Source organism: Anthonomus grandis, chromosome 6, assembly GCF_022605725.1.
Source record: "Anthonomus grandis grandis chromosome 6, icAntGran1.3, whole genome shotgun sequence".
NCBI lineage: Eukaryota > Metazoa > Arthropoda > Insecta > Coleoptera > Curculionidae > Anthonomus > Anthonomus grandis.
The window spans coordinates 21,711,050-21,737,652 of NC_065551.1; the positions used below are offsets into that span (position 1 = coordinate 21,711,050).

General features: G+C 33.8%; 2 protein-coding genes across 4 annotated transcripts in view; one reads left to right on the plus strand and one right to left on the minus strand.

Annotated features, from left to right (window-relative positions):
* The first annotated feature begins 3,644 nt into the window (after positions 1-3,644).
* Positions 3,645-4,667, plus strand: LOC126737613 (uncharacterized). Its single transcript, XM_050442589.1, has one exon. It carries the CDS (start codon positions 3,645-3,647, stop codon positions 4,665-4,667), a length of 1,023 nt encoding a protein of 340 aa, XP_050298546.1.
* A 3,332-nt stretch (positions 4,668-7,999) lies between these two features.
* The window catches only part of LOC126737017 (uncharacterized), an 87,351-nt gene continuing 68,747 nt past the window's right edge, over positions 8,000-26,603 (minus strand). The window contains exons 4-18 of one of the 3 annotated variants that reach the window (XM_050441699.1): positions 26,007-26,420; positions 22,234-22,361; positions 17,061-17,330; positions 16,751-16,999; positions 16,518-16,706; positions 14,257-14,472; positions 14,019-14,198; positions 13,684-13,885; positions 10,846-11,014; positions 10,398-10,794; positions 10,065-10,342; positions 9,780-10,013; positions 9,524-9,722; positions 9,255-9,469; positions 8,000-9,129 (exon numbers count right to left, since the gene is read on the minus strand). In XM_050441699.1, coding sequence (XP_050297656.1) covers positions 9,011-9,129; positions 9,255-9,469; positions 9,524-9,722; positions 9,780-10,013; positions 10,065-10,342; positions 10,398-10,794; positions 10,846-11,014; positions 13,684-13,885; positions 14,019-14,198; positions 14,257-14,472; positions 16,518-16,706; positions 16,751-16,999; positions 17,061-17,330; positions 22,234-22,361; positions 26,007-26,420 — 3,459 coding nt within the window. In that variant the 3' untranslated portion in view covers positions 8,000-9,010. Of the gene's footprint in view, positions 9,130-9,254; positions 9,470-9,523; positions 9,723-9,779; positions 10,014-10,064; positions 10,343-10,397; positions 10,795-10,845; positions 11,015-13,683; positions 13,895-14,018; positions 14,199-14,256; positions 14,473-16,517; positions 16,707-16,750; positions 17,000-17,060; positions 17,331-22,233; positions 22,362-26,006; positions 26,421-26,603 lie in introns of all 3 variants that reach the window. The other 2 variants (XM_050441697.1, XM_050441698.1) reach the window with 2 other exon arrangements.

The window sequence follows — 26,603 nt, forward strand, 5'->3', positions numbered from 1 at the left end:
GATTAAAAGTATCCCAAGAATTCACCATTTCAGCCCACAAATTTCCGATGGGGTTTAAGTCGGGGCTTCTGGATGGCCATGGAATTAAATTAAATTCCGGATGTTCCTCAAACCATGTTCTCGCGATACGGGAGGTATGAATTGGACAATTATCGTGCATAAAGGATATTGGTCCAGCCGGATATAATATTCTGTACGAAGGCAGAAAAGAATTTTCCAAAATGTCCACGTAGTCCGGAATTCATTTGGGGTGGCGTGGTTATCAGCATTCCGGGTCCATTTTGGGTCATCCAACCCGATAATGACAATGTTATTCTCTCGCTTTTTTCAGTTTCTTGGACATAATGGGAATCATATCTGGTACTTGTAGGTCTCCAGACTAATTGATGGGACCTTATATCCGAAGAAAACGTTTTTTCGGTAAATACCACATTTGACCAGTCTCGGTCAATATTTTCTTGAGCAAACCTAAGCCTTCGCTCTGCGTTGTCGACCGTTAATTTGGCTGGTCGTCTACAATTTATTCCAGCTGAACGAAGAGTATTCCTAATTGTTTGCATACTAACATCCAAGTTCATGGTTTCTTTGACCACCCGGCTATTTGTGAAAGGGTTATTTCTTACTTAGGTAACAATAGCTTCTCTCATATTTTCGGTCAATACAGGTTTCTTTCCAGGATGTTTCTACATGCCCTTCTGCTTCTTGACGTTGGATCTAGCGTCTAACTTGTTTGACCTGTTTAAAAGCAAATGCAGTAATTAGTATTAATTAATTAAATAGATATCTATTATACTATTAGGTTAGTGACAACAGTTTAGCAAAGGGGTGGCCTATATGTATAGGTATAGATAAAAAATAGCAGTAAATATTTTATTATTAAAAATAAGTTAATAAAGTAGGTACTAAAAAAGCAATAACAGCGTCTCTTAACAATAATATAATTTTATATTATTTATTAGTGTTTTTTAAAACATTCAGAGCGTTACGTCAAAATATATTTCTATGACAACTTTTTTTAATATATGGTGAAAAGCAAATAAAGCGAAAATATTGACAAAGTTTTCAAAGTGAAAATATTTCAGATTAAAATGTTTGCTATGACTTTTATAAAACCTTCATATTTAAAAATAACAACCGGCGCGAAGAGACAAAATTATATTAAATTATAATAAAAGCAGGTGATAGAATTCTTCTCTTCTTTTTCGTAAATTACCTATGTCAAAGCTCACTTATGTCAATGCTCAGTCTAATATCGTAAAATGCATATACATACATATGTATCATATTACTAAATCGAATAAATATAATTAACGAGGTAAAGCTTAAATTTGGCATAAAAAAACCCATTCACAGGTATAATAATAAATACAATAATAATACAGATGTAAAAATATACTAGATGGATACAAATAATGCGGTAAATAGGTAGTGGATTGGCTTACGGTGCATTTTAGACTAAATATTATTTTAATAAACATTTTTTAATAAAGGGCCACTCCCCTTAACTCTCAACTGGTGCAGTAGTGAGTCAGATATTAAATTTAAAATTCAAAATATCGCCAATCTATACTACATTCTACTACCGTTTTTGAGAAACCTTTAAACCCATTAATACTTTTTTTAGGGTATGGTACTGCATTAAATTTATTTATTATCTAAAAAAAAACTGTACCTTCGTTTTTTAAATATTTAGAAAAAACTTGAATGTTTTTAAGATATCGCGTTGCAACACTTTAAAAAACTCACCCTGTATAAGGGTTGCTTGGATTTAATAAATACTACCTCAAAAAAAACAATCAATCATATCTAAAATAATTTTACTTTAAAAATAAAACAAAAACATTTTTTATTTTGATAGATCCAATTACATGTATATTTTTCTTTGTTAAAAAATATAGGTAAGTTTTATAACTTTTTTACATATCTATCGATAACTTAAACTTAAGATATGTAATTTTCAGCTATTTTTCTAAATAAAAAAGTTAATGAAAAAATTATAAATTACCCTCGAAATCACTCCTATTTGAATAGATTCCCAGGACGATGAGATAATAATTTTCGTTTTTGATCTATTAAATTTATTAGCTTATTTCGGGATATCAAAAAAAGTTGGTTCCGTATAAAAACAAACCTTTTTTTTCTAAAAGAAAGTTAAAGAGAATTTTTGAAGATTTTTGACAAATTTCATAGTTTAGTTTAAATAGATTATACCTAACAAAAAATTTAAACGAATTGCATTAAAAAAAAACTTACTGAAAGATCCGTAGCCATTGCTATTTCTCGTAAGGTGGCACCCATCTCATGCATAACAATAATTCTAGTACGAATTTCCATCATACTCTCCCTCTGTCCAGGCAATCTTGGCATTATGACAAAATATTACATAAAACACTTTAAAAAATAAAAAAAATTAAACACGTAAATAGACTCGAGGCACTTATAAACACAAAAGACAGTACAATTCTACTTACCATCAAATTTATTTATAATTACCACCTTATACATTTTACCTGCATCCCCGTGCCGTCAATTAATAAGGAAAAACCCTCCTTAAAAATAGATCTTAAAATTTACAATGGTACCTTATACACAATGTTATAATGGGATCGATGGCATAAGCTGCCCCCGCATCAGCCCCCGTTACTTATTTTCGAAAAATGCCGCTATACTTTCTTCATTCATACAGTGTAGCCAAATTGTGCTTCAATTACGTGTAAATGGGTAAATAGCCACGGAGCGAGGGACATTTTCAATTTTGTTGACTGTACGTGCGCCAAATATTGCCATTGTTCCTAATATCGCCACCCCTCCGTACTCAGCCAGTATCGAGACTAAAACTTAGATGGCAGCACCAAAAGTTAGTTTGATTTGTCGGCTATTTGTTTTACCATCGAAAGGTTTAGTCTATGTCTTTCGTCAGACGTAGGAGCACGCTATTTGTTTTTCTTCTCCGCGTTATAAACAAGTTCACATTTTACGTTGATTGTAATACAATCTAACCTAATATTTTCTGGATTTTTTTCAATAAGCACATGTAAGTACATCCAATGGTTCTTGAATTATAAATTGCTTCAATTATTTTATATGTATTTCTAGGTTATGTTTTTTTTTTCTTTACGTCATTTGTTCCTAATATTGCCATCACTAAGTATTCCTAATATTGTCAGTGGCAATATTAGGAAGCTATGGCAATATTAGGAACAAAATATATTTTTTTTTGTAGAATGCCAAGAAAAAGAGCTCAGTGGTCAGAAGAGGACCTACGCTCAGCGTTGCAAGCCATAGGGAATGGAATGTCCATCAAAGCTGCTGCCAAGCAATACAGTATACCTCGTACAACACTAGGCCTTCATCATAGAACCCAAAATTCTAAAAAAAAGCTCGGAAGGTCACCAGTATTATCTACAGAACAAGAAAATGAGTTAGTGCAAAGAATCCACAGACTAGCTGAGGTAGGAATGCCTATAACAAGCAAGATTTTAATGAAAAGTGTATTTTCTTATACAACAGCAAAAAACATTTCAAATCGGTTTTCTAAAATCTCGAATAGGGCTGGTAGAAAATGGTTCAAGTTATTCTTAACTAGGCATCCGGACGTATCGAAACGAAGAGCTCAACAAATGAATATGGCGTGAGCCCAAAAAATGAATAGGCCAATCGTTGATGACTACTTTTATAAGCTAAGAGAAACCATCGAAAAGCTAAAGTTATTTGACAAACCAGGTAACATTTATAATACGGACGAAAAAGGGTGCAGATTGACAATTCATAGGCAACCAATTGTTTTAGCCAGAAAAGGGGCAAAGCGCGTACATTTAACCGCACCCGAGCATGGGGAAAATGTGTCAATTGTAGGTTGTGGAAACGCACTGGGTCAATCAGTACCACCTTTTGTGCTTTTTAAAGGACAAAGGTTAAAACCAAAATGGTTTGATCACTTGCCACCTGGCTCAAAAGCAATTGTCACAAATAAAGGAAGCATGACATGTGAAGCCTTTATTGTATGGCTTACTCATTTTTCCTCATTCAAAAATTCTGGCCCAACACTACTAATATTCGATGGGGCTAAAATTTACCTTGATATTTCTATAGTTGATGTAGCAGACCGTATGGGCATAACTTTATTTTGTCTTCCAAGCAACACTTCACATGAGTTGCAACCCATGGACAAGTCTGTATTTAAAAGTTTTGAGACGTTTTGGGATCAAAAAGTTTTGCAGTTTTTAATGATAAACCCTGGAAAAGCAATTACGAAAATGAGGTTTGGAGAAATTTTTACTCCCGTTTGGTTCAAAGCGATGATTCCATCAAACATTATTTCTGGTTTTAAAGCCACCGGTATATATCCATTTAGATCAGAGGCTATACCTGAAGAGGCTTATGCACCAAGTTTGATCACCCACAGAGAAGAAAACGACGTAGTAAATAATTCTCAAGGTGTATCAGATGTTGTGGAAAGTTCTTGCAGGTCAATTGAGTCTGCAGACAAAAACAAAGCAAGTACAAGCGGATATCAACTACTAAAAAAACCGCTTCAAAAAAGAAAGAAGAGTCCCGTTTCTAGCACAGATACCGAATCACTATCGGATTTTAGTCTTGACGATGATTCACTTGACGATATATCCGATGAAAATGAACCTTTGGTAAATTTGAAAAAAAAAGTTTAGAAGATAAGTTTAGTCGAAACAAAAAACAGATTACACAGACTAAGAAACTTAACACCAGGGCTATTGGGAACTATGAAAGCAGCGATGACGATGAAATACCATTAAATAAACTAATACAAAAACAAAAATATGTAGAGACTAACTAAACTACCACAAAATAAAAAAGATGATACCATCACAGAGAAAAACCATAAACTCTAATCAGAATATGGACTCAACACCCGACTCTAAATGCTTAGATACTTCGTTTAAAGATATTGGATTGCTCATTACCCCCGAAATCAAAGTACCTACAGTAAAAAGGAAGCCGGCTTTAAACAGTGAAGCCCAGCAAGTTCTTTTCGCGCCTTTTTTTCAAAGATCTTTTCGCGCCAAAACCAAAATTGGATTCAACCAAAGTTGTCAGAGAAGCAAAGAGTGGTACCAAAAAGAAATCGAAGGAAAAATCAGAAGAACCGAAAAAATCGTGGTTTTGTTTTCTTTGTAACACCTGCCGCGAAGAAGATATACGCTTGTGCATAGTTTGTTATAAATATGTTCATGAAGCCTGTGTAGGCCTAACTAAAAATGACAAAGAAAGGTTTATTTGTCCTTACTGTTCTTAATTTTTTTTAACTGTTTGTTCTCTCTTTAATCTGTAGTTCCATAATGACTGAAGATCGCAATAAGAAAGTTTACTTATCTTTTAAGTTATCAATTTTTGCTGTCTTAGAATAATTTGTTACTTTTTCTGTAGTTCCTAATATTGACACGGGGTGGCAATAATAGGAGTTCTGGTGATCCCAATATTGCCATTGTAGACCCCAATAAAAACATTAATTTAGTTTCTATTTAGTTTTTGGATTTAAATAAAAAATAATGTTAACAACAATGCATTTTTATACCCGTGCGTAAAATTGTACTCACCTATTAATAACAGTTTAAGAATTACTTATAACTAAGCGTTAAGGTGGCAATAATGGGACTTGGACTCTTACCAAAAAGTTCGACGAAGGTTTTATAGACCATACAAAGACCCAGAAATAGAGCAGTTCCATCCAAGAATAAACAACGAACTAATCGAACTCTATGAGGAACTAGACATAATCAAAGTAACTAAGGCCAAACGGTTGAGATGGGCTGGACATTTTTACTGACAACCAGACTCTCGAGTCGTCAAAACGGTCTGAGAACAAAATTTGGAAGGGCCGAGCTTTATGCACATATGAAATGCAAACGTGCAGTCAACTAAGACCCATCAAGGGTTGTAAAACGATGAGCTGCTTAGCATCATTCAAATTGTGGAAGTTTAGTAGTGAAGGAAGACAGTGATGATGAAATCTTATCGGTGATCTAAGAGATATAAAGGGTGTTTTTTTGAGAGGTATACAAATTTGAAGTGAAATAAAACTATTAAAAAAAATTTATTGACATGGTATTGGTTTTATTTAAAAGATATTGTTATGCCATTAGTGCTTAAAAATGATTTCGGGCATATGAGCGCCACGGCTGGTTCGAATGTAGCATAATCGGGAAGTCCAATTTTCAAGCATCTGGGGCCGTATCTCGGCAATAACACGGCGAATATTTGCTTCCAAGTGATCCAACGTCTGTGGTTTATCTTTGAAGACATGTGACTTCACATATCCCCAAAGAATGTAATCCAGGGGTGTGAGATCACACGATCGTGGAGGCCAGTTCACAGGTCCATTGCGTGAAATTATGCGACCATGGAATGTTTCCCGCAATAAATTAATAGTGTTACGCGCTGTGTGGCATGTTGCACCATCTTGTTGAAACCAAACTGTGACTTTTAATGGATGTAAGGGCGTTTCAACAAAAGCTTCTGGATTTTCTCCACTCCAAATTCGGCAATTTTGCTTATTGACGAAGCCGTTCAACCAAAAATGAGCCTCATCGCTGAACAAAATTTTGGATTGAAAAAATGGGTCAAGCTGAATACTGTTTTCCGCCCATTCACCGAACGTACGGCGCGCATAATGGTCACGCGGTTTCGGTTCTTGCATTTGTTGGATCTTGTAAGCTCGCAAGCCAAGATCTTGCTGCAAAATCTTCCACAAAGTTGATGGGCATAGCCCCAATTGTTGTGCACGATGGCGAATCGACTCATTCGGGTCCTCTTCAACACTATGCTCCACAGCAGCAATAACTTCTTCTGTGCGCGCTGTATGGCGTCTTTGTGGATGCGTATTATCAACTAGAGTATGCGTGGTACGAAAACGATCCATAATTTTTCGAATAACTTGCTCGGATGGCCGATTATGTCGACCGTAAAATGTACGCAGCGCACTGTAAGTTTCGCGAATTGAACTATGATTTTTAAAATATATTTGCACAATTTGAAAGCGCTGTTCTGGAGTAAGTCTATTCATTGTGAAATGGCAAACCATACTGACCACGAATACACTACCAACTGTCAAATTGACAATCACCAGAACAGTTTTGACAACTTAAAATCCAAACCTCTAAAAAAAACACGCTTCACTTAAGACAAAACAAATAACTTGGGATTACTCTGATTAAAATGGTGACCTGGGCCTAGTATCTTAAAAAAACTATTGGGACATTAAAACTGGTATTCTAAAGCTGCTGCAAATTACACCACAAAAGTGGAGGTACGGATCCGAAACAGATGTTTAGGCTATATACATTGGTGCAGAGACCAGGCCTATGTCCTATAACCAGACCTACGGTAAAGACCGAATTATTGGAAAACAGGATAACAACACATATTTCTGATGTTAAATTTGAATGTTTGTTTAAAAACAAAATTGTTGTCATCCTTCCCAATTTGTTCAGTAACCTTTTGGAGTATATAATTGTTAACGCTTAGTAAGATAAACAAATTTGGTCTAAACATCACTGGCGAGTTGAGCCATATTCACTTCACCGATGGCCTAAAACTAATTGCATACAGATTTTATGAAGCAAAAGAAATGCTAAAGAAACTGGAACTAGCATCTAAAGAAGTTGGGCTGCATATCAACATTAGCCAGACCAAGTTCATGACAACTCTAATCGCCAGTTAAAATCTTAAAGTAATTAAATAGCTTCAATATTGAGCAAGTATGGTCCTATGTGTACCTGGGCAAAGAAATTCGAGTGACGAGGGACAATCAAATTTGTAAAATCAGGAAAAGAATAGGTCTCTCCTGGGATCCTTTAACTGAGCTATATCAAACAAATTAATATACGCATAAAAAAAGGTTTATATAAGTGTGTTTAAACTAACTGTGTTAATATATGGAGTCGAAACACTGACACTGACAAATTAAATGACATGCAAAATATGAATAAATAAGATATAAAAAAATTATAAAGAAAACAAGAAATTGAACTACTAAAAATACTTTATTAATATAATTTATAAATGATATAAATATAAATAACAAAACAAGTGATATTTAATGACAAACAGCAAGTTAAAACTTATATTATATAATAGAATTAAAGACGAGGATAAAGAAGTAAAATTAGAATTTTAATATCATTTTCTTACATTTTTATAATACACATCCCCCATCCGTAAGTTTAACTAAAAAGGAACTAAATTAGTGTCAAATTGAAATATTAAAAAGCCCACTAATACTGATTTTTTTTAATAAGATTCACAAAATAAGACAAAAATTAGGTTTATTACAGAGTTTTATATATTTTAATAAAAAATTAGATACCTTCCCTCTGAAATTATGTTAAAATGTATTTTCTTTTAAAGAATACAATTTCAAAAAATAAAATTAACTTCTAAAACGGGTATTTATTAATAGCAAACAAAACGTTTAATAGATTATATACCATGTTTAAAATAAAAACAGTCTAAACTTTGGATAATATTTCCAAAAATTTTCATACTTTTATATTATTTGACATTTCTATACAATCATATATTTTTTTTTAATATAGAAAAAGAAAACATCTTTTTTGGTTCCCTTTCAGCTTACAATCCTTCCAGAAATTTAAAATATCACATTTTCTTTAGTCATCACTCGCATAGTATTGGAGAATAATTAATATTTTAAAAACCAAAAAACACTATTCTAAATGAGGGTATTTATTCATGCCTACCTTTTGATTTATTAAAAAACCTCTACTATACCAAATTGTTTGGTAAAAAAAAACAATTTTTTAAATCGAAAGCAGAGATTCTCTCTTAAATAAAACCAACTGACACACCTTAAACATCTAAAACGATCATAAAATTATAAAAAGTCGCCAATTTGTACTTTACAGTCGTTTACCGTCAAAGAAAATTTCACAATTAAATCACAAAAATCATAAACATATAAACCAATCGAGAGATCGTTAATTTAAAAATTAACAACAAAAAAACTAAATTATACAAATCAGTCGTCAGTGGCGATTGGTTCTTCATCAGTTTCATTATGCGAGTCTTCTATTTCACGTTCTTTGGATGTTTTGGAGAGCCGTCGGCATTTTAATTCACATGCTTTTATTTGAAAACCTGCAAATAATTTTAACGAAAAATGTTTAGTAATAAATCAACATATCTCTGACAAATAAATCTTCTGGTTTCTGATCAATTCAGCAAAAGTTTTATTTTTTTATTCGCTATTAAAGGATGCTTACCAATAAGCGGATGAAGGGCATTTTTAAGACTAACGAATAACTTAGGAAACAGTATTTCCTGTTGGGTAAGTAACTGTTTAATCCTTTGTCGCTCCTTCGATAAATTAGGGTCTAAAGAACTATTAAAAACAGGCAGACTTTCATTGGTGGCGTACTGGCGAAGTGCTCTCTCTCGTACATATACTAGTGGACGAATTACCCTTAAGTCGTGCTCCCTGGACAAAAAAATAGTAATTATACATAAAAAAACATAATAAATAATTACTTACTTAATGTAGTAATGGGCTCTCATTGCCCTCATTTTCCCTAAATGAAATACCGACAGCAAGAAATTCTCACAAAGATCATCTAAATGTTGGCCAATAGCTAAGACGTTGTATCCAGAAGATTTTGCAGCAGAATAGAGCCGGTGCCGCAAAGTAGGTGAGCAGAAACTAAATAGATTGTCCCTAATTTCTTCCTGTTTTTCTGTTAAAATAAAAAATAAATATAATAACACTTAAATGAAAAATAATTACTGTTTACCTATTTCAGAACCTAAATCGCTTTTCTTATCATCAATAATATAATGCACTCCGAGACTCTTAAGATGGGGAATAAGAATACAGGGATCACATCCAGAAGAATCCGGATCAACAGTGATGGCCCCAATACTAAATAATAAACCAGACTTCTGCGCATGCGTCTGATATTGCAGCAAAGTGTGAAGAAGGCCCAAAGAGTCTTTGCCACCGGAGAGGCATACCATTACCTTATCACCTAAAAATATTAATTATACTAAGACTAATCAAGACAACTTTTTCCACTTACCATCTCTGATCATTTTGTACTCGCTAATGGCTTGCACAGTGGGTGTCCACAAATTCTTCTCGGGGCAGCTCCATTTACGTAGCACGATACTTTCCAGGTTGTTTGGATCGTCACTTAAATCTCTCTGGATTGAGGGTCTTTTCCTTTGGAGGGTTGAAAATTTTATTTCCGATTCGGACTTTCGGTGGCCTCGCGAGTCTGAGTTGCTGCGTGCTTTAAATTCAGCTACGGCGAAAATTTGGAAATGTTCTTGTTCGTGGAAGGACATATTGATACCGCTAAAATTTTCATGTAATACTATTGAATCAGGTAATATATCTAAATATAACACACCTATCCTGAGAGCTCACACTAGCAACGGTAGATGTCGACAGTACTTTACTCTTAGCACCATTTCCGTCAACGTGATCTTCTTCCGATTTCGGCTTAACTGTAGGAGAAGTTATTAAATGAATCACAGTGTCGCTACTACTTCCAGGGGTTCGTTCTTCAATTTCGTTCTCTTGGCTGCTGCTTTGTCTTTGCGGGCTCGTCCTTATTTCATTTGGTAAGCTGGATCTCGAGTAGGTAAGCTGATTGCTATCCGGCGTAATGAAGACGTCCACAGCGCTTACCACATCACGGATCTCCGATTTTACTTCATTGGCCATTTCTATTGATATTTTTTCAAGATATTCGGCCACCTCGTTGGCTGAAATTGAGTCGCTTCGTCCATCTTCGCTTCCACTACCTAAAGAGAATATTAAATCCACCACATATAGGAAAATAATTTTTTTCTTACCATTTCGTTCATAGAAAAACGAATTATCTCTATCGCTATCGGTATTTTCCAATACGTCCTCCACTTTCGAAATAACTTCCCTTATTTCAGACTTTATGTTTGTCGCTAATTCTTTGGTCATTTCAGTCACGTAAGTTTGGAGATCAGGAGCAGGAGAAGCTCGACCAACCTTGAAAAAACAAAAGAATTTCTTTCATTAATTCACTTAACCCATTAACGCCTAGCGTTACCACATGGCTACGGCAAACACGTGACTACTCAAAGTGCGATGGCATTGGCCATGTAAGGCGCTAGTAAATTTGTTGCGAGCGTGTCATATCACCAATCACAGTGTGCAAAAACCACGCGTTCGCTTAGTTTCCGTAAAAACGCCAAACTGTGTTTGTTTAGTGCGGTTAAATTTGATAGTTATTGAAACATCGTGAAAATATGGATATACAATTCGAGTAAGTATAATTTATTTTTGATGTGTAATAGTGGGGGATATTTTGTTACACTGTGATGCTCAGAGTACTATGGCTTATCGTTGGCCAATTTTGGAATAAAATCCATTGATAAGTTAGTGAGTTACAAGGGCGTAAACTTGTATGGGCGTAAACCATATGGCAACACTAGGCGTTTGCACTAAGTGATTTCAAATAATTACAGATATGACTTTTCACTTGCAGAAGCGCTTGATATGGTGTATAACGATGATCTTGATGGCGATATTTACATTGAGCCACCAGAACCCAATGTAGACACAGATGAGGACTCAGCTGACGAGGACGATGGCTGGTAATAAGCCAAGTTTTTATCGTAATTTGTTATTTTTTGATCATTTTTTTTCGTAGGTTAGTTGACAATTTCACAGTTCGACAGTTGCGAGCCTCGGCCGAAATAAGATTATACAATAACGAGAGATTGGGTACCCAATATGAGGTTGAATGTGATGCAAATATAGCAGATCAGGAAACAAATACTGTGCCTACTCCGGTTCTTGCGCAGGAATACACAACTTGGCTAAAAGATAGGCGAAACCAGTCTAAATCATTTATACCTTAGTGGGAAAAAGGAGCAGACTATGCAGTTGTACCGCCAAAATATTTTCCGCCACCAAATTGTTCCAGATTTGAGCAAATGTCCGTAATTCAAATTTTCGAAGAGTTTATAGATGATTAATTTATAAAACATTTGGTGGCGGAAACTCGCAGGTATGCATTATTTTTGAACTGCCCAGACCCTAATATTACACCAGATGAAATTCGTTGCTTCATAGCCATATTATTTGTAAGCGGCTATAATAATTTGCCATCTAAAAGGCAATATTGGAGCAGTGGCGAAAATCTTAAAAATTTAGCTGTGTCTCAAGCAATGCGCCGTGATCGATTTTTACAGATCACTCGGTTTCTTCATTGCTCTGATAATACAAAACTAGACAAAAATGATAAGTTCTACAAGATTCGGACTGTCATAGAAATGTTAAAAAAAAACTGTTTGAAAAATTTCGTTCCGGAACAAAATTTGGCTTATGATGAGAGTATGGTTCGATATTTCGGGCGACATAACTGCAAGCAATTTATTCGTGAAAAACCCATTAGATTTGGGTATAAAATTTGGATCCTAAATACTACAGACGGCTATTTGGTAAATTTTGATGTTTATCAAGGTAAAAGTCCCAAATCTAATGCGGACTACGATTTATTGTTTTGCAAAGCTGCAAGCCCTTTGGTAGTAATGTTAGATGAATTGCCGCCAGAAAAAAAGGATTTGCGATATGAACTTTATATGGATAATTTGTTTTCAAACCCAGCGCTTTACTCATATTTGCAATTTCGTCGTTATTCTGCAACTCGAACAATTCGTGAAAACCGAATGCCCAAACAATGCCCCCTCACGAATAAAAAAATGTTTGTCAAAAAAGACCGTGGATATTTCGAAACAGCCATGTAGAAATTCGATGGCCATTTGTATGTGAGATGGATGGATAATTCAGTGGTAACTATGATGTCTACTTCGCATGGAGCTCAAGAAATTGGACAAGTTAAAAGGTACTCACAACAACAAAAGAAAAATATAATGTTTACACGACCAGAAGTTATTGCGAAATATAATGCCCACATGGAAGGAACTGATCAGATGGACCTGAACCTTGGCTGCTATCGCATCGGTATTCGAGGTAAGAAATGGTATTGGCCTTTGCTAACCTGGATTTTCGATGTTGCTATTCAAAACTCCTGGATACTATACAATCGATCTCGAAAACAAAAGGTTTCACAGTTAGAGTGTAAAAGAGAGGTGGCGACCCTATACTTGAAAAAATTTCATGTTTTGCCGAAAGGATCTGGGCGACGAGCTTCTGCATTGAAATCTTCAGATTCGCGAGTTTCGGATAATATCCGGTTTGATCGTTTTGACCATTTAGTTCAACAAACAACACAAACCAAATGATGTGCACTCAAAACATGCAACTCTACAGTAAGAACCATGTGTTCAAAATGTGATGTAGCTCTATGTATTTCTTGCTTTGCACCTTATCATTCCTGTTAACTTAAACCTGTTTACTTATTTTATATTACTTAATATAACGTTCTATAATAAAATTTTAATATTTTCTAATTCAAAAGATTGTTTCAATTTTAGATAGTGTAAAGTCCTTGCGTTGCCATATGGTAACGGCTAATATCTCAAAATGTAAGTAGCTAAAATTAAAAAACTAAATTTTTACAGCTTCCTGAACGTATTTTTTGTAATCTTAAAAGAGCATAAAAAAGTAGCATAAAAAAATAATTCCGGCGCTAATGGGTTAATGATTTAAAAAAAATAATGACCTTAAGTACTGAAAAAAATATAACTTACTTGGCTACAATCCATAGAGCTACTTGACAGTATATTTAAGCTATGAGTAGGTGATAGATTAGCATCAGAATCTAAAGAATGCAGCTCGGTTTGGCTACCGCAACTCATCTGTCGTTGCCTTCCGTTCATAACTGAAGTCATACCAAGACTCATTCTCGTTTGTGGACTAAGTACTGGGGGCGAAACTGTCGGATGACCTAGACTAAAACACCTAATAATAAAATATGCACCGTTGTAGTATTAGATATAGGATAAATCGAATAAATTAAAGTAATTAATTAATATGATTAAAAATATTAGCAGAATTGGGTGTATTAAGCTCGAATAGTAGTTACCTATCTCTAGCAAAGTTCTGCTGTTGTAAGTGTAAATTAGTTGAACTCATCGATTCTCCCACAGCGAAATTAACAGGAGGCTGCGAAAGGTGAGGATAATATAGTCCGTTGACGTCTTGCAAGAAATATGGCACTGGCGAGGAACACGTTAGTAGTTTTGGGTCATCTAATGATGGCAAGCTGCAATTTAAAAAAATTATAAAAACTCATTCCAACAAGTAAGTAAGTTAATCGTTACCTGTAGTGTCGCGGAGAGCCTCCTCCACTATTATTTGATAAATTATTGTTAGAAGCAGCTGGAATGGGTGTAGATGCATGATGGTAGTCATGCTCCGAAGATTTATCAGTCTTTTTGGGACACATATAGTTTCCTGGATCAAATGGCACCTTTTGTTTTACGTTTTGTGCGTTGCTAGTCAAGAGAGCTTGAGCTTCATTTTGTAACATGAACCACCTGTAAATGAAGTGAAAACTGTAAAATTTTCTAAATATTTCTAGGGAAGAGAGCCAACAAAGAAAATAAAATTGGCCAGAAAGGGTGTGAACATATTGGGCCACTGCAGGCGATAACTGGAAAACTTAGTGAAGTGCTCACCGGCCATACACTGTGGAGGTCTGGTACATAGACTCGAGAAAGTAGATACAGCGCTATGTAGAGGTTGTGAGGAAGAGAAAGAATCCACTCTTAACATTTTATGCTTCTGAGAAGGATTCAAGCAGACCAGGGCGACAGTCCTAAGCAAAGCAAAGCCTTCACCAGAGATAGAGGATAAGAAGTACGCCACTGGACAAAATACTAGATTTCCTAGCAGCAACAAAACTGAACATGTGGAAGTAAATTTATGGGGCATAATAAGACTGCAACAGAGCAGACCGCACTGCAGGAAACCAACCAGGTACCACCCAGCGAAGGAATTTTGGCGGATAACCAGGCATGGAGTCCTACGCTACCGGGGGTTCAAGAACTGCCGGCGGTACTAAGGTCGTTGATCTTAGAAGGACCAAAACCATTAAATTTGTTCTTTAATATTAGTAGTCGTGGTTCGTGGGTCTCTACTTTTGAATTGAAAATACCTACATAAGAAAGAATGCATCACATTTATTGGCTTAAATATATATCTGCTAAAACATATATAAGAATCTACAGGAATAGTAGAAGATTGATGTAGGTTCCACGTTCATAAGATTAAAATTGGTCATGCTTCATAATATCTGTTGAGTAAAATCACATTCTCTGCCAAAATACATGATCATAATACGCAATCGAGAAATATATTTATATACCAAGAGTTTCCCAAGAATGTGCTCAAAATTCATTATTTTTTAATGGTCTAAACAAATACAATATATTGCCAATAGAAGTTAAAACAATAGAAAGAATGAAGTTTTTTAAAAGGGCTTGCAAAAATCATTTAATTTTACATTTAGTATAATAAACCACTTATTTCTGAAAATTTTTTCATGTTGGTTTGTCTAACTTGTGTCTCGTTTTTGTTTGTATAATAGACATATATTTGTAATAATTGTATAGTGTATAGGTGACAAAAGGTATTTTTAAAGTATAAAGGTATAGGTATTTAATATTAAATAATTTATTCCATTTTCTGAAATGTAATATGGTAATTATTAAGTAACCTCGTTGTGTAACTTGTGTTAGTTTTTTTTTTTTGACTTAATAAACAATATTGGGAAAACAATAAAGAAAAAGTTTGCATATGTTCTTAGTAACCTTGGATCCTGATTCGACTTGTAATATTATATAATTAAACCTTTACCTAGAAGAATTTGCAATTTTTTTAGAAACTCACATGTTATCCAAACCAGCATGACTTCCGGAATTAAAGACACAAAAAATACAGACTTTTTAATTCAGCAAAAAAATCTAAATTATTAGGCAAAAAAATTGATGTATGATGATTAATGTTTGATAATTTAGACTGATGTAAAGCTTTTGAAACTGTTATTTGACATGAAATTTGCGATAAAACTGAAAGAAGCAGCATTCACGAGAATTAAAAACTAAAAAGAATCAAACATTGTAATATTCTTCTAATAATCAAGTATTTAAATTAAAAAATCTCTAAAAACTGATAGATGATAACTCCTTCAAGTAAAGTAATTACTAAAGAAATATCTTCTATGGACTGCAATGATATCATATTTATAGTGCCTGATAGCACAGATCATTCACGGAATATACACAAAAGTTCTACTTATGTTTGCACATTCCTAACCTTGAATAAATGTGCCTCAAACATGTTCCTAGAAGTTTTTACCTACGTTATATTCAAAGTGTATAAAAAAATTATGCTATGAGTTGTATTATGGAAATATTCTATAAGAATGTTCACTGAAAAATCACCAATAATTTTGTCAACTTTTGGCCTTTGGCCTGAAAGCTAATTTGATCAAAGAAGTATTTCTGAAGGAACTTCTAGCGTCGTGTAATTAAAGATTTCTAAGCAATTCTATTATACATGACTCTTCAGATATACTAACCTCAGTTTTTCTCCTCTACTATCAAAGGCGATTCCTTGGTCGTGATAAGGCATCCTAAGGGCAGTTTTTCTCGCTCTATTAAATAAATTACGGGCAGTTTGGAGACATTCGGAGTAACTTTGAGGAAACAGACCCGGGCCAGAGGTTCTTCGTTCATTCATTGTCATTTTTCCATCAACGTATCTAAAACTACAAACTCAATACACTAATACCCTTTAAAGTTGATAATTTACCTAATGGAAGACAGCCATTTTCGATCTTTTTGCACGGCATTAGTATGGTGTCTCCATTCAGCAGTTTCTAAATCAACGACGTACTGCGGAAGCAATTTCCAACCTTCTGTAGCCACCATTTTCACTGCTTCCATGACGAAGGCCAGTTCTGCATCGTTTATAAAATATGGAAGGCTAATTCTGGTGAAGCCTGGCCTAAGTAGTTCAAGTGTGGAATTTTCTACACCCAAGTTCAAACTGGAAAGTCGCCTGAAAGTAGTATTAAATGTGATTTTACTCTTAATATCAAAAAGTTTGGATCTTATTTTACCTGTCTTCCAAAATAATATTTTCATATTGATCAGCCAGAGCTTGATCGATTCCAAGTAATTCCTGTGCATACGCCCCTGAACAGGGACATCCTGCACGAGCCTGGATGCCAAACACGTCATTCAGAACTGCACAGACAAAGTTGTGGTGCAAAAATGTTCCTCTGGGATGGCGTACCAGGAAGGAGAATATAGAAACTCTCTTTAGGCTGGGGGACGTGTTGCCTAACAGGATTATTTCCGGGATGGTACGGATATGTTGAAGCATCTGTCTGAAAATTTCAATAAAATAATTAGTATTTATCGTTTAACGAAAACTAAAGGTTACATTATTATTTAAGGGTTTTTGTTTGATTAAGTCCCTTTATAGGTAGGAAACGTGTAAATACCAAATATTTTTTCGAAAATAAAATCGGATGTGAATTATTGATGTTGACTTTAATTTAATTTTAGATAAAATGAAAAATGTCAATACTAGGCGAGAAAATTAACTAATATTATCTGGTTTTTATTTGCCTTGCTCTATTAGCATTATAATGCAAATGATTTTCAATTAGCTGATATTTTCATTAAATTTTATCACGTCTCTTATTTATTACAAAAATAGATTTTAATTTATGCGGAAATATAAGTTTTAGGCTCTCTCTTTTAAATAAGCTAATTTTGATTAATGCTCGAAGACTTTGGAAGAAAACGAGTGACTAGCGGCTGAATTTATATACTGTATCCGATATAAGTTTAAAGCAAAAAATCAAAGTTTAAAACTTAAACACCTCAAAACTTGATATTTTTCTAATATTTAATAAGTGTGAACAACGACCCCGAAGAACGAAGAGTCTAGAATGTCCAACGGCAGACAGGATGGAAGATTCATGATACATGTCATACTATCGTCAAATATTATTTAGCTAAAGGCTAAGTATAGATAGTCATAAAAACGGCCTCGAGTCGCCCTTCCCCCCCCCCCCCGGCATCCCCTTTAATGGGACAGAGGTACGAAGCATCCTAAAGAATAAGAATAAAAATACGACTTTGAACCAAAGTAATCTGATATCAGGACTCTATATACAAGGCCAGGAAAATAACAAACGTTGCTCTGAAGATGCACAGAATAGCCAGAGGGGTTTTGGGTCTTAGTGAGGTAAGATGGCCAAACGCAGAACAATATGATCAAAAAAGAGCTTCAACAACACGTCACCAACTTCATATCTCTTAATGAGAGAATGATAATAATTTAAATATGTATCAGCCCAATAAATGCAAACTCTATACAAATATACGCTCCTACACCCGACAACGCTGAACATTAACCAAAATCAAAATCTAATCAAGAACCTTAAGAACCGCGAGCTTAATATAGTGGGCCTAAAACAAACTTGGCAATGTTGTGGAGGATTTTGGTGTAAGAGATTAAAAAAGGTGACAGACTCATACAATGCTACCAGGAAAAGGAGTGCAACAAATCACAAACATCTTTTATGAACTACCCCCTTGACGACTTTAGACCCGGATATCACCTGCTGACAATGAAAATAACCCTATTAAGAATCAAATAGATTTTATATATAGGAACCGGTAGTTAATAAAGCATAAAGAGGGTAAGAACATATCCAGGTGCAGATGGTGATACTGACCATAACTTGCTGTAACCCAATATAAAAATAAGATTGAGGAAACTACACCGATCGATAAGACCAAAGACAGCGAACTTGGAATATCTCAAAAAAGAACAATATCAATAGCAGCTCAACAGACTAATTGCGAGGAAATTATCCAAAATGTAAGCAAGAAATATTAGAATTACTTGGTACAAGGTTAAAATAATAATATCGAAGATGAAGGAGCAAGACGTGGGCATCAATGAGTAAACAGCAATGTGGAAAGCATTAGACAATAGTAACTTAACCAGCTTTACAGAAAACCTAAATAGTATATTCAAAACGGTGGATATTCCAAGAGAGTAGCTGAAGTCAGTGATTAATTGGCCACTTATGAGGGTGATTCAAATATGATCGAGTTAAATGCTCTGACACATTTATTTACATTTTGTCCACCTTTCCGGAAACTTTTTGATGGCGATATCGAATAACCGATATGTAATTCCGTGGACAACTCGGAGAGCCATGTGCGCACGAATTTGTCTACCTCGTCGTTGGTGTTTAATCTTTGACCTCCGAGGGCTTCTTACAGTGGTCCAAACATGTAGTAGTCGCACGGTGATAAATCCTGACTGTAGGGTGTGTTTCAGTACCTGGCACTCCAACTTCGATATTGAATCAAGCGTGTGACACTAGGTATGAGGGCGCGCGTTATCCTGGAGAAGAATCGCACTTACTTCGTTAGAGTAGTGCGCAGCATTGTTGGAACGTTGGGTGTGCAGGAAATCCGGGAGCGCCCCTTTGTCCTTCTTCCTAGACTCTTTAGATGACAACTTCCTTTCAGGAGTGAAATAGTGTATCTATGTTTTTTGTCTGAAGTGAAAAATTGCGTTAAAAAACCACTTCCCTTTGCCTCGTATCGCATTAGCAACTGGCTATAAGTTTTGGCTCGAAGTTCAACAGTTTAAGAACCCATCGCGCCCTTATTTTACGATATTAAAGGTGTTCGTAGATGATAGACTCTATACTACCCATACTGATACCTAGTTTAGTCGAAGGGACCCGAACATTCATCCTATGATTCTCCAAAATAGTTGTTCAAATGTTACCTGCCTGATGCTGATTCGCGGTCGATGATCACGCGACTCATTCTCGATGTTTCGCGGCCATCGTTGATTGTGTTGCCCATTTGAATACAGCAGCTCTACTCAGGCACTACCTACCAAACTAATTTCCACAAACCCATAAAAATTCGTGTGTTCTTAACGCCTTGCTATACTAAAAAATCACTAACAATTCGTTGAGCAACGACAGTCGGCACTTGACGTTCACTCATGGTCTCTAGCATGCGCGTGAAACATGCGCATTAGTCGAAAACTATGCCAACTGTCACATACTTAAGCCACGACCTTCAAAACATATATGCGCGTCATCGACAGCATTATCTCCATCATATCAGAACGGGTGGCTAAATGAACGGGCCTTATTGAAAAACAATCCCAAATCATAGAGAATATAATGCAAATATGGAGCACAGTTGAAGGGAACACAGCTTGCTTTCAGAGGAGCTTGACGGAACTAGGAACTTGAGAGGGTCTGTTAACCCTAAAAAGTAGTATTGCTAGTGTAAAGAGTACAATAAAAATATATTCGTTTATCCAAAAAACTTATCAAGAAGCTAAAGAGTACTAATCTGTATCAAAGATAAAGTAATGATAAAGAAGTTTCACTTTAATCAAAAAGCAGTCGTGTGAGTTTACATACAAATAGAAGTTTGTACATGTCAATTATACCTACGTCCACAGAGTGTTATGTTTGATTAGTGATACTGTATGAGGTGGAAACCTAGAACTTAAAAGCCTAGACTGTCAAAAAGCTAGAAGAGTTTTAAGATGTGAATATATGGGCGCATGTTAAGGATTCCTTAAGATCCGTATAACAACATACATATTCTACGCAACGACAAATATATACTGCTACAAGACGTAACACAGGGAAGAAGAGGATAATAAGGAAATATAAAGAAAGGAAAAATCTTAGATTCGTACCATAAAAAAAAGGATAGGAATAAATGTTGAAGAACTGTTTTATGTGGCACGAAATAAGGACGCATTCAGAAATGTGGCCGTCAACCTTTAATGAGAAGGCGGCATTAGAAGAAAAAGGGTATTTAATAGTAGATACAAGCCAATGTATTAGACTGTTTCTGGTCTTATAAACAAAAGAGATTGTGAAAAAAATTAGAAAAGATGCTTTTGGCAGAAATCAAAATTATTTCTTGACTTAAAACATAATGGTTTTGTTGCAGAATAAAAATGTCTTCTATCTTGCATCAATTCCGGTGCTACTCATTTTAATAACAATAAGGATATCCAATATAACCTTTAACTACTATATACAAAAAAATATATAAAAAAGTGCAGTTTTTACTTGAAATAAAACTCAGATCATTAACGTATTATAACCGAAAAAAAAACATATTTACTAATTTATTTAACCATATCTAACCTCAACGAATTCTGGAAATACCATCTGGAATGGAACAATTCCTCAAATAGTTTTTTTTAAACAAACCTAACCTAACTTTGACTTTGAAAAAAAGTTCTTTTCTTAATAGCAATTGAGCTGATTGACTCCAGGCTAAATAAAATATCATTATTTGTCCATCTTATCATACCTAACCTAAAAAAAATATGACAACAACGCAATGAGAATGAATTTTCAGTCGATGATCTGTATAAATTAAGCTTGAAGGTTAGAGTAAAACATGTATTTGGGTTTAATTTTTCCTAGTTTTACAGTTAAAAGTGTGATAAATTCCTCCAATAGGGTTTCTGTGTATTATATTAAAATACCCTTAAATTTATCTTCAAGGTGGTTAATTTGATATGTTCTACTTAAGCTATGAACTTTCCATAGGAATTTTATACTAAAAATAAATGATTTTTCTTAATAAAGTGCAGCTTCTTTTAATTATCAGTTCTATAATAAAAATAATTAATATTGCATCAGCATATGACTAAATGTGACTCAGCTCCTGCTAGATAAAATGGCGTTACTAAAATTATGCATTACTGTGTAAAAATTAAAACATAAAAACGCACTAAACTTCTCAATTTACGTTAATATTTTCCATCAACATATAAATCAATAAACTAAAAAAAACAATGATAAAAGCCTATACTAAGGATATGCAGGCTATTTAAACATGATCAATCCTAATCCTTGGCATACATTTTTTGGCCCATATCATCGCTCAATGTCACTAATGATTATACACGATATTTCAAAACTGTTTGCGCTTTTGTCCGGAAAATTAAAGACTTCTGATAAAAAAACCATCCGACCCATAAATATAAGTTCGTTAGCATTGTTATTCAGCTATTCGTCTGGCATTAACCAGTACACTTGAAATTAAATAAAGTGCGAAATTACACATCGTTTACCGAGAGAGAGAGAAGTTTATTTATAGATCGGAGGCAATCTAATAAAGCCTTATAAAAATGAATGAAGGCTTTCAATCAAAATATGGGGTAATTAATTACCGAATGAGTTTTATTGAAATATTTTCACTTACTTGTTAACTTTTTCTTGTCTTTGTTGTATATGGGTGGCAGAAACTGTCTCCTTTAATTGCATTATTAGTCCAAATCGGATGGACTCGATCACAGCAACGCAGTTGCCTTCTTCTTGCAGCTCAAAACCCTACAAAAAAAAATATGAAAATAAAAAAAACAATAACATATATGAACTTTAAATTTAATGTTCCTCATTGTTTACATTCAGCATACGCTGCTTCTGACTAGAAACCAATATATGTCATCGCTTTAAATACATCAGTTACCAGCATTAATATTAAAAGATAACCAGGCAAAAAGTACAAAATTATCATAAAAATAATTACTCTTGATGAATTCGCTTTCATAAATCATGTCTGTGATGAATTTTAACTAACCAGCCGCTACGCCCATAAGTAATTTTATGTCACTGAACTCGTATGTCAAATCATTAATTTTTTTGCTGAAATTAGATTGAGTTGGCTCAAATGTTTCCAATTAGCGATGGTGGCTTTGGATAAAATTAATCATGGTCTTAAGAATATGCGAGTGAAGACTAAGCGGTATTTATTTAGCTTCATTCATGTGATCTCTCAAATACAACGTATATAAGATTTCTCTGAAGTTGCTAATTATGGTACTTTATGAATAGTTATTATCAAGACAATTAAGGTATTTGGAGTATAATTCCAAGGACATACTAAAGTGATTTTATTTTTTGTTTAAAAGCAGCAACTTTCACACGTGTATTTTATTCTTGTTGTTGTCCATAAAAAATGTTAATAGAGTAAATACCTTGATCGTGCCAGGAATGAACAAAAGAATTTTTCAAAATAACTAATTATTCAAGATAAATACTGTTCATCATCTACTATATCTACATAAAAGTTATAACTTTCAAAAGAGAAAAATTCACTGGGAATACATTAAAAAAATATATTATGCCTATTAATTATTAAAAAGTTATTATATAAATTAGAAAGAGCTGGGACTATAGAAGTAGAAATTGAAGAAGGGAGTAAAATACGTATTGAAAAAAATTGTTAAAAGAGATCAAAGAAAGAAGTAGTAAAGGAGAAGAAAAAGTAAAAACATAAAAAATTACAACGCAGTAGATTATGACAGATATAAAATTAAAATAAAAGGTAGAACAGAAGACCTTTACTCTACAAAAAAGTTTTAACTTATTATATTAGGAAAAAGTTAGTTTGATTTATTAGGGCAAAGAAAGAAGTAGTAAAGGAGAAGAAAAAGTAAAAACATAAAAAATTACAACGCAGTAGATTATGACAGATATAAAATTAAAATAAAAGGTAGAACAGAAGACCTTTACTCTACAAAAAAGTTTTAACTTATTATATTAGGAAAAAGTTAGTTTGATTTATTAGGGCTCTACGTTTTTCTGAAGCTATTCATTTATTTCTTTATGATTTTTTAAATAAAACCTTTAAGATCTCAATGTATTTTTATTAAAAAACTACAAGTTTTTAAATATTAAAGCTTCTGTCAATATTAATGATAACATCAAACAACAAACATTTTGGCTTTACCTAGGTAACAGGTGGGATATCTGTTTCCTCTTTTACTGTATCTAAGAGCCTGACCTTTAAATTTTTGACAAAATTACCAATGATATGACAAAATTATTGACAAAATTGACATACGAGATGGGCTTTCACCTATCCATTTTTTCAAGCCTTTCTAAATTCCGTACCAATACCAATAACCAATCCAATTGTCTATGTTGAAAATTTGATTGGTATATGGTAGAAATAAAATATATTTTCCTTAAAAAGTTAAAAAGAAGTAAAATCTAGATAATTCGTGCATTTGGTACCCAAATTATTAATAAAGAGATGAGTGCTTTTGAGGAATGATGTATCAAGTCGTGCAATATTTCACTGAATTATGAAACTGTGGATCTGATAGTTCTAAAAATATTGTATTTTTTTTTGTTTAATAATCAATAAGAACACAATTAAATAAAGTTTAAAGTAAATAAACAATATGTAACAACAATATGGTCATCAAGATCGGAAAGTTTGAAAATGTAGTTCCATAAGCAATTCAATTGCTATTGGTTAGGAATCCAAGGGAGCAAAGTTTTTTACTATTGTAACAAGAAAAACTTCTGCTTCCTTTTTAAATTATTTGACCATTTTATGTTTATTATAAGATGATGATGGTCATGATGATAGCTGACATTTAATAACCATATAAATCAATAACTTGACAATCTATATTTATGACACAACTATCACAACATATTAATTATTGTAATCTTTAAAAACTGGTAAAAAATATAAGGTAGTTTTGCAATTCCTAGAGTGTTTTAAAAAGTATGATAATAAAGTCTCATGACATACATGAGCTGATGAGAAATAAAATAGTTGTTTATGAATCTAATTTCATAATATCGTACGGAGAAATCAAGAAATTGAGAGAAAGAAAAATTGAAAATATCTATAAGGTATAAAATAAAACAGAGACATTTTTTGAAAATTATAAAATAAATTGAAAAACTTTAAGGATACTTTTTTAGTTCTTACAAAAGAGCAAATAGCTGCTTTTTAATACAAAGGCAGATTGAATAAAAAATTGCTCTTTCAGGGAGTATACATACAAAGCCTAAATCAAAACAAACTGTTTTAAAAATATTTTTTTTATCGTCATGGTACTCGTGTGTACCTACTTTTCTTTAACTAATCCAATGGTGAAATCAGTTTTTAGTACTATTTACGGTTCTTTCTAAATTCAAGTTTTTTTCATCGTCATGGTAATCGTTTCGAGCTACTTTTCTTCCAAGATCAATTTTTTTTTTTAATCTTAAATTTGTTCATTCTTATCGTACTCGTGTTCAGCTACTTCTCATTAACTAATCTAATAATAAAATCACCATTATGAGTACCATACTTCGTAATATCAAATTCTTAATCTTATTTAATTAAATTAGACAAAAGCTTCAAATACAAATGATGGTTTTTATTACTGTTAGTCCTCTGAGATTCTCTTAAAAAAATTACTTAAATTAACCGGTATTTAATTAAAAACTTGTACTCCATCTTTGGAGCATCAAAAATTCAATTTAGTAAGTCATGCCTCCTAAAAATTACGGCACACAAACCTTTTATCTCTTAGCAATTATGTTCTATAGCCACAACATGTGTCCATCAAAAAGCAAAACCAGTTAATTAAATTTTAATTACTTTTAAACCTCTATGACCTTTTGCATGCACTCAAAACCCAATTGAAATTGTAATGCCTTGGTGTGGTCAGCACTACAACAGACTCGACACGCAATCCAAAAATCAACCTATAATTACGTAATTTTCGAGCGTTGACCCTTACAACCTGCAAAGTATAATACACCAAAATTCTGACGAAAATGGTTTAAGCTTATAGGCATTTCTTTTATGCTCGTATATAAATAAATGGTTTCTTTTATAGTGCTATCTAAACCTAAATATTATCAAAGAATAGCAGTGAATTTCATGATTTTTATAACTTACAATACTTTTTTAAAAAACTAGCATTAAAAGACGAATTTGATATCAATGATGCGGTAAATTCTGTTTTTTTTTTATTGTGGTCAAGTAAAAAAGCTTACAATTTTTTTGAAAAGGAAAGCTGTCTGTAACCTCATACACACGACAACGTATATAAAATATATATTTGGTTCTTTTGCATATTGAATCCAAGGTGACTACGAACTTCTTAGTTGTCAAAATCGAAGCAATTTTAAATTATTGTACTCGTATATTACGAAAGTTTTCAAAAAGAATAAGAGACTTACTTTTTCCCGTTCGTTGGAGGCGAAAAAACCATCTGGTTCACAAGTATTCAGCCGCCTAAACATATGTTTCTTAGCAATTAAAATGCCGGGCGTTTGAACGCCTCCGATGAACTTGTGGCCAGAGAAATAAATGGCATCTTTATGGGCCAAACTGGCATCCTCGACCCCCTGGACGCTCGGATTCATATCGATCAAGACATTGGGGGCGCCGATGTTGTAGTCCCAAAATGACAAGGCGCCATATTGGTGTAGCAAAATGGTGCATGCCACGTCATCGTAGAGTATTCCAGTGACACTGGATGCCACCGAGAAACAGCCAATCAGTTGACGTTTACAGTTTTGGTGGAGGCGCAGTTGCGTTTCTAGGTCGGTTAGGTCCAAGAGGCCGTCTTTGGTTTCTGAGATTCGGACAATCTAAAATAAGTAAGTATAAGTCGTTAGTAGTAGAATAAGTCGCTTATTATCTCAAAGAGACTTAGATTCTAAAATCTAATCTAACACACACAGTGTGTATTTAATATGACCTAAACTTTTAAGATCTGATGATGCTCTTAGGAGCGGAACACGTATAACCTAATATAATAAAAAACCTATAAC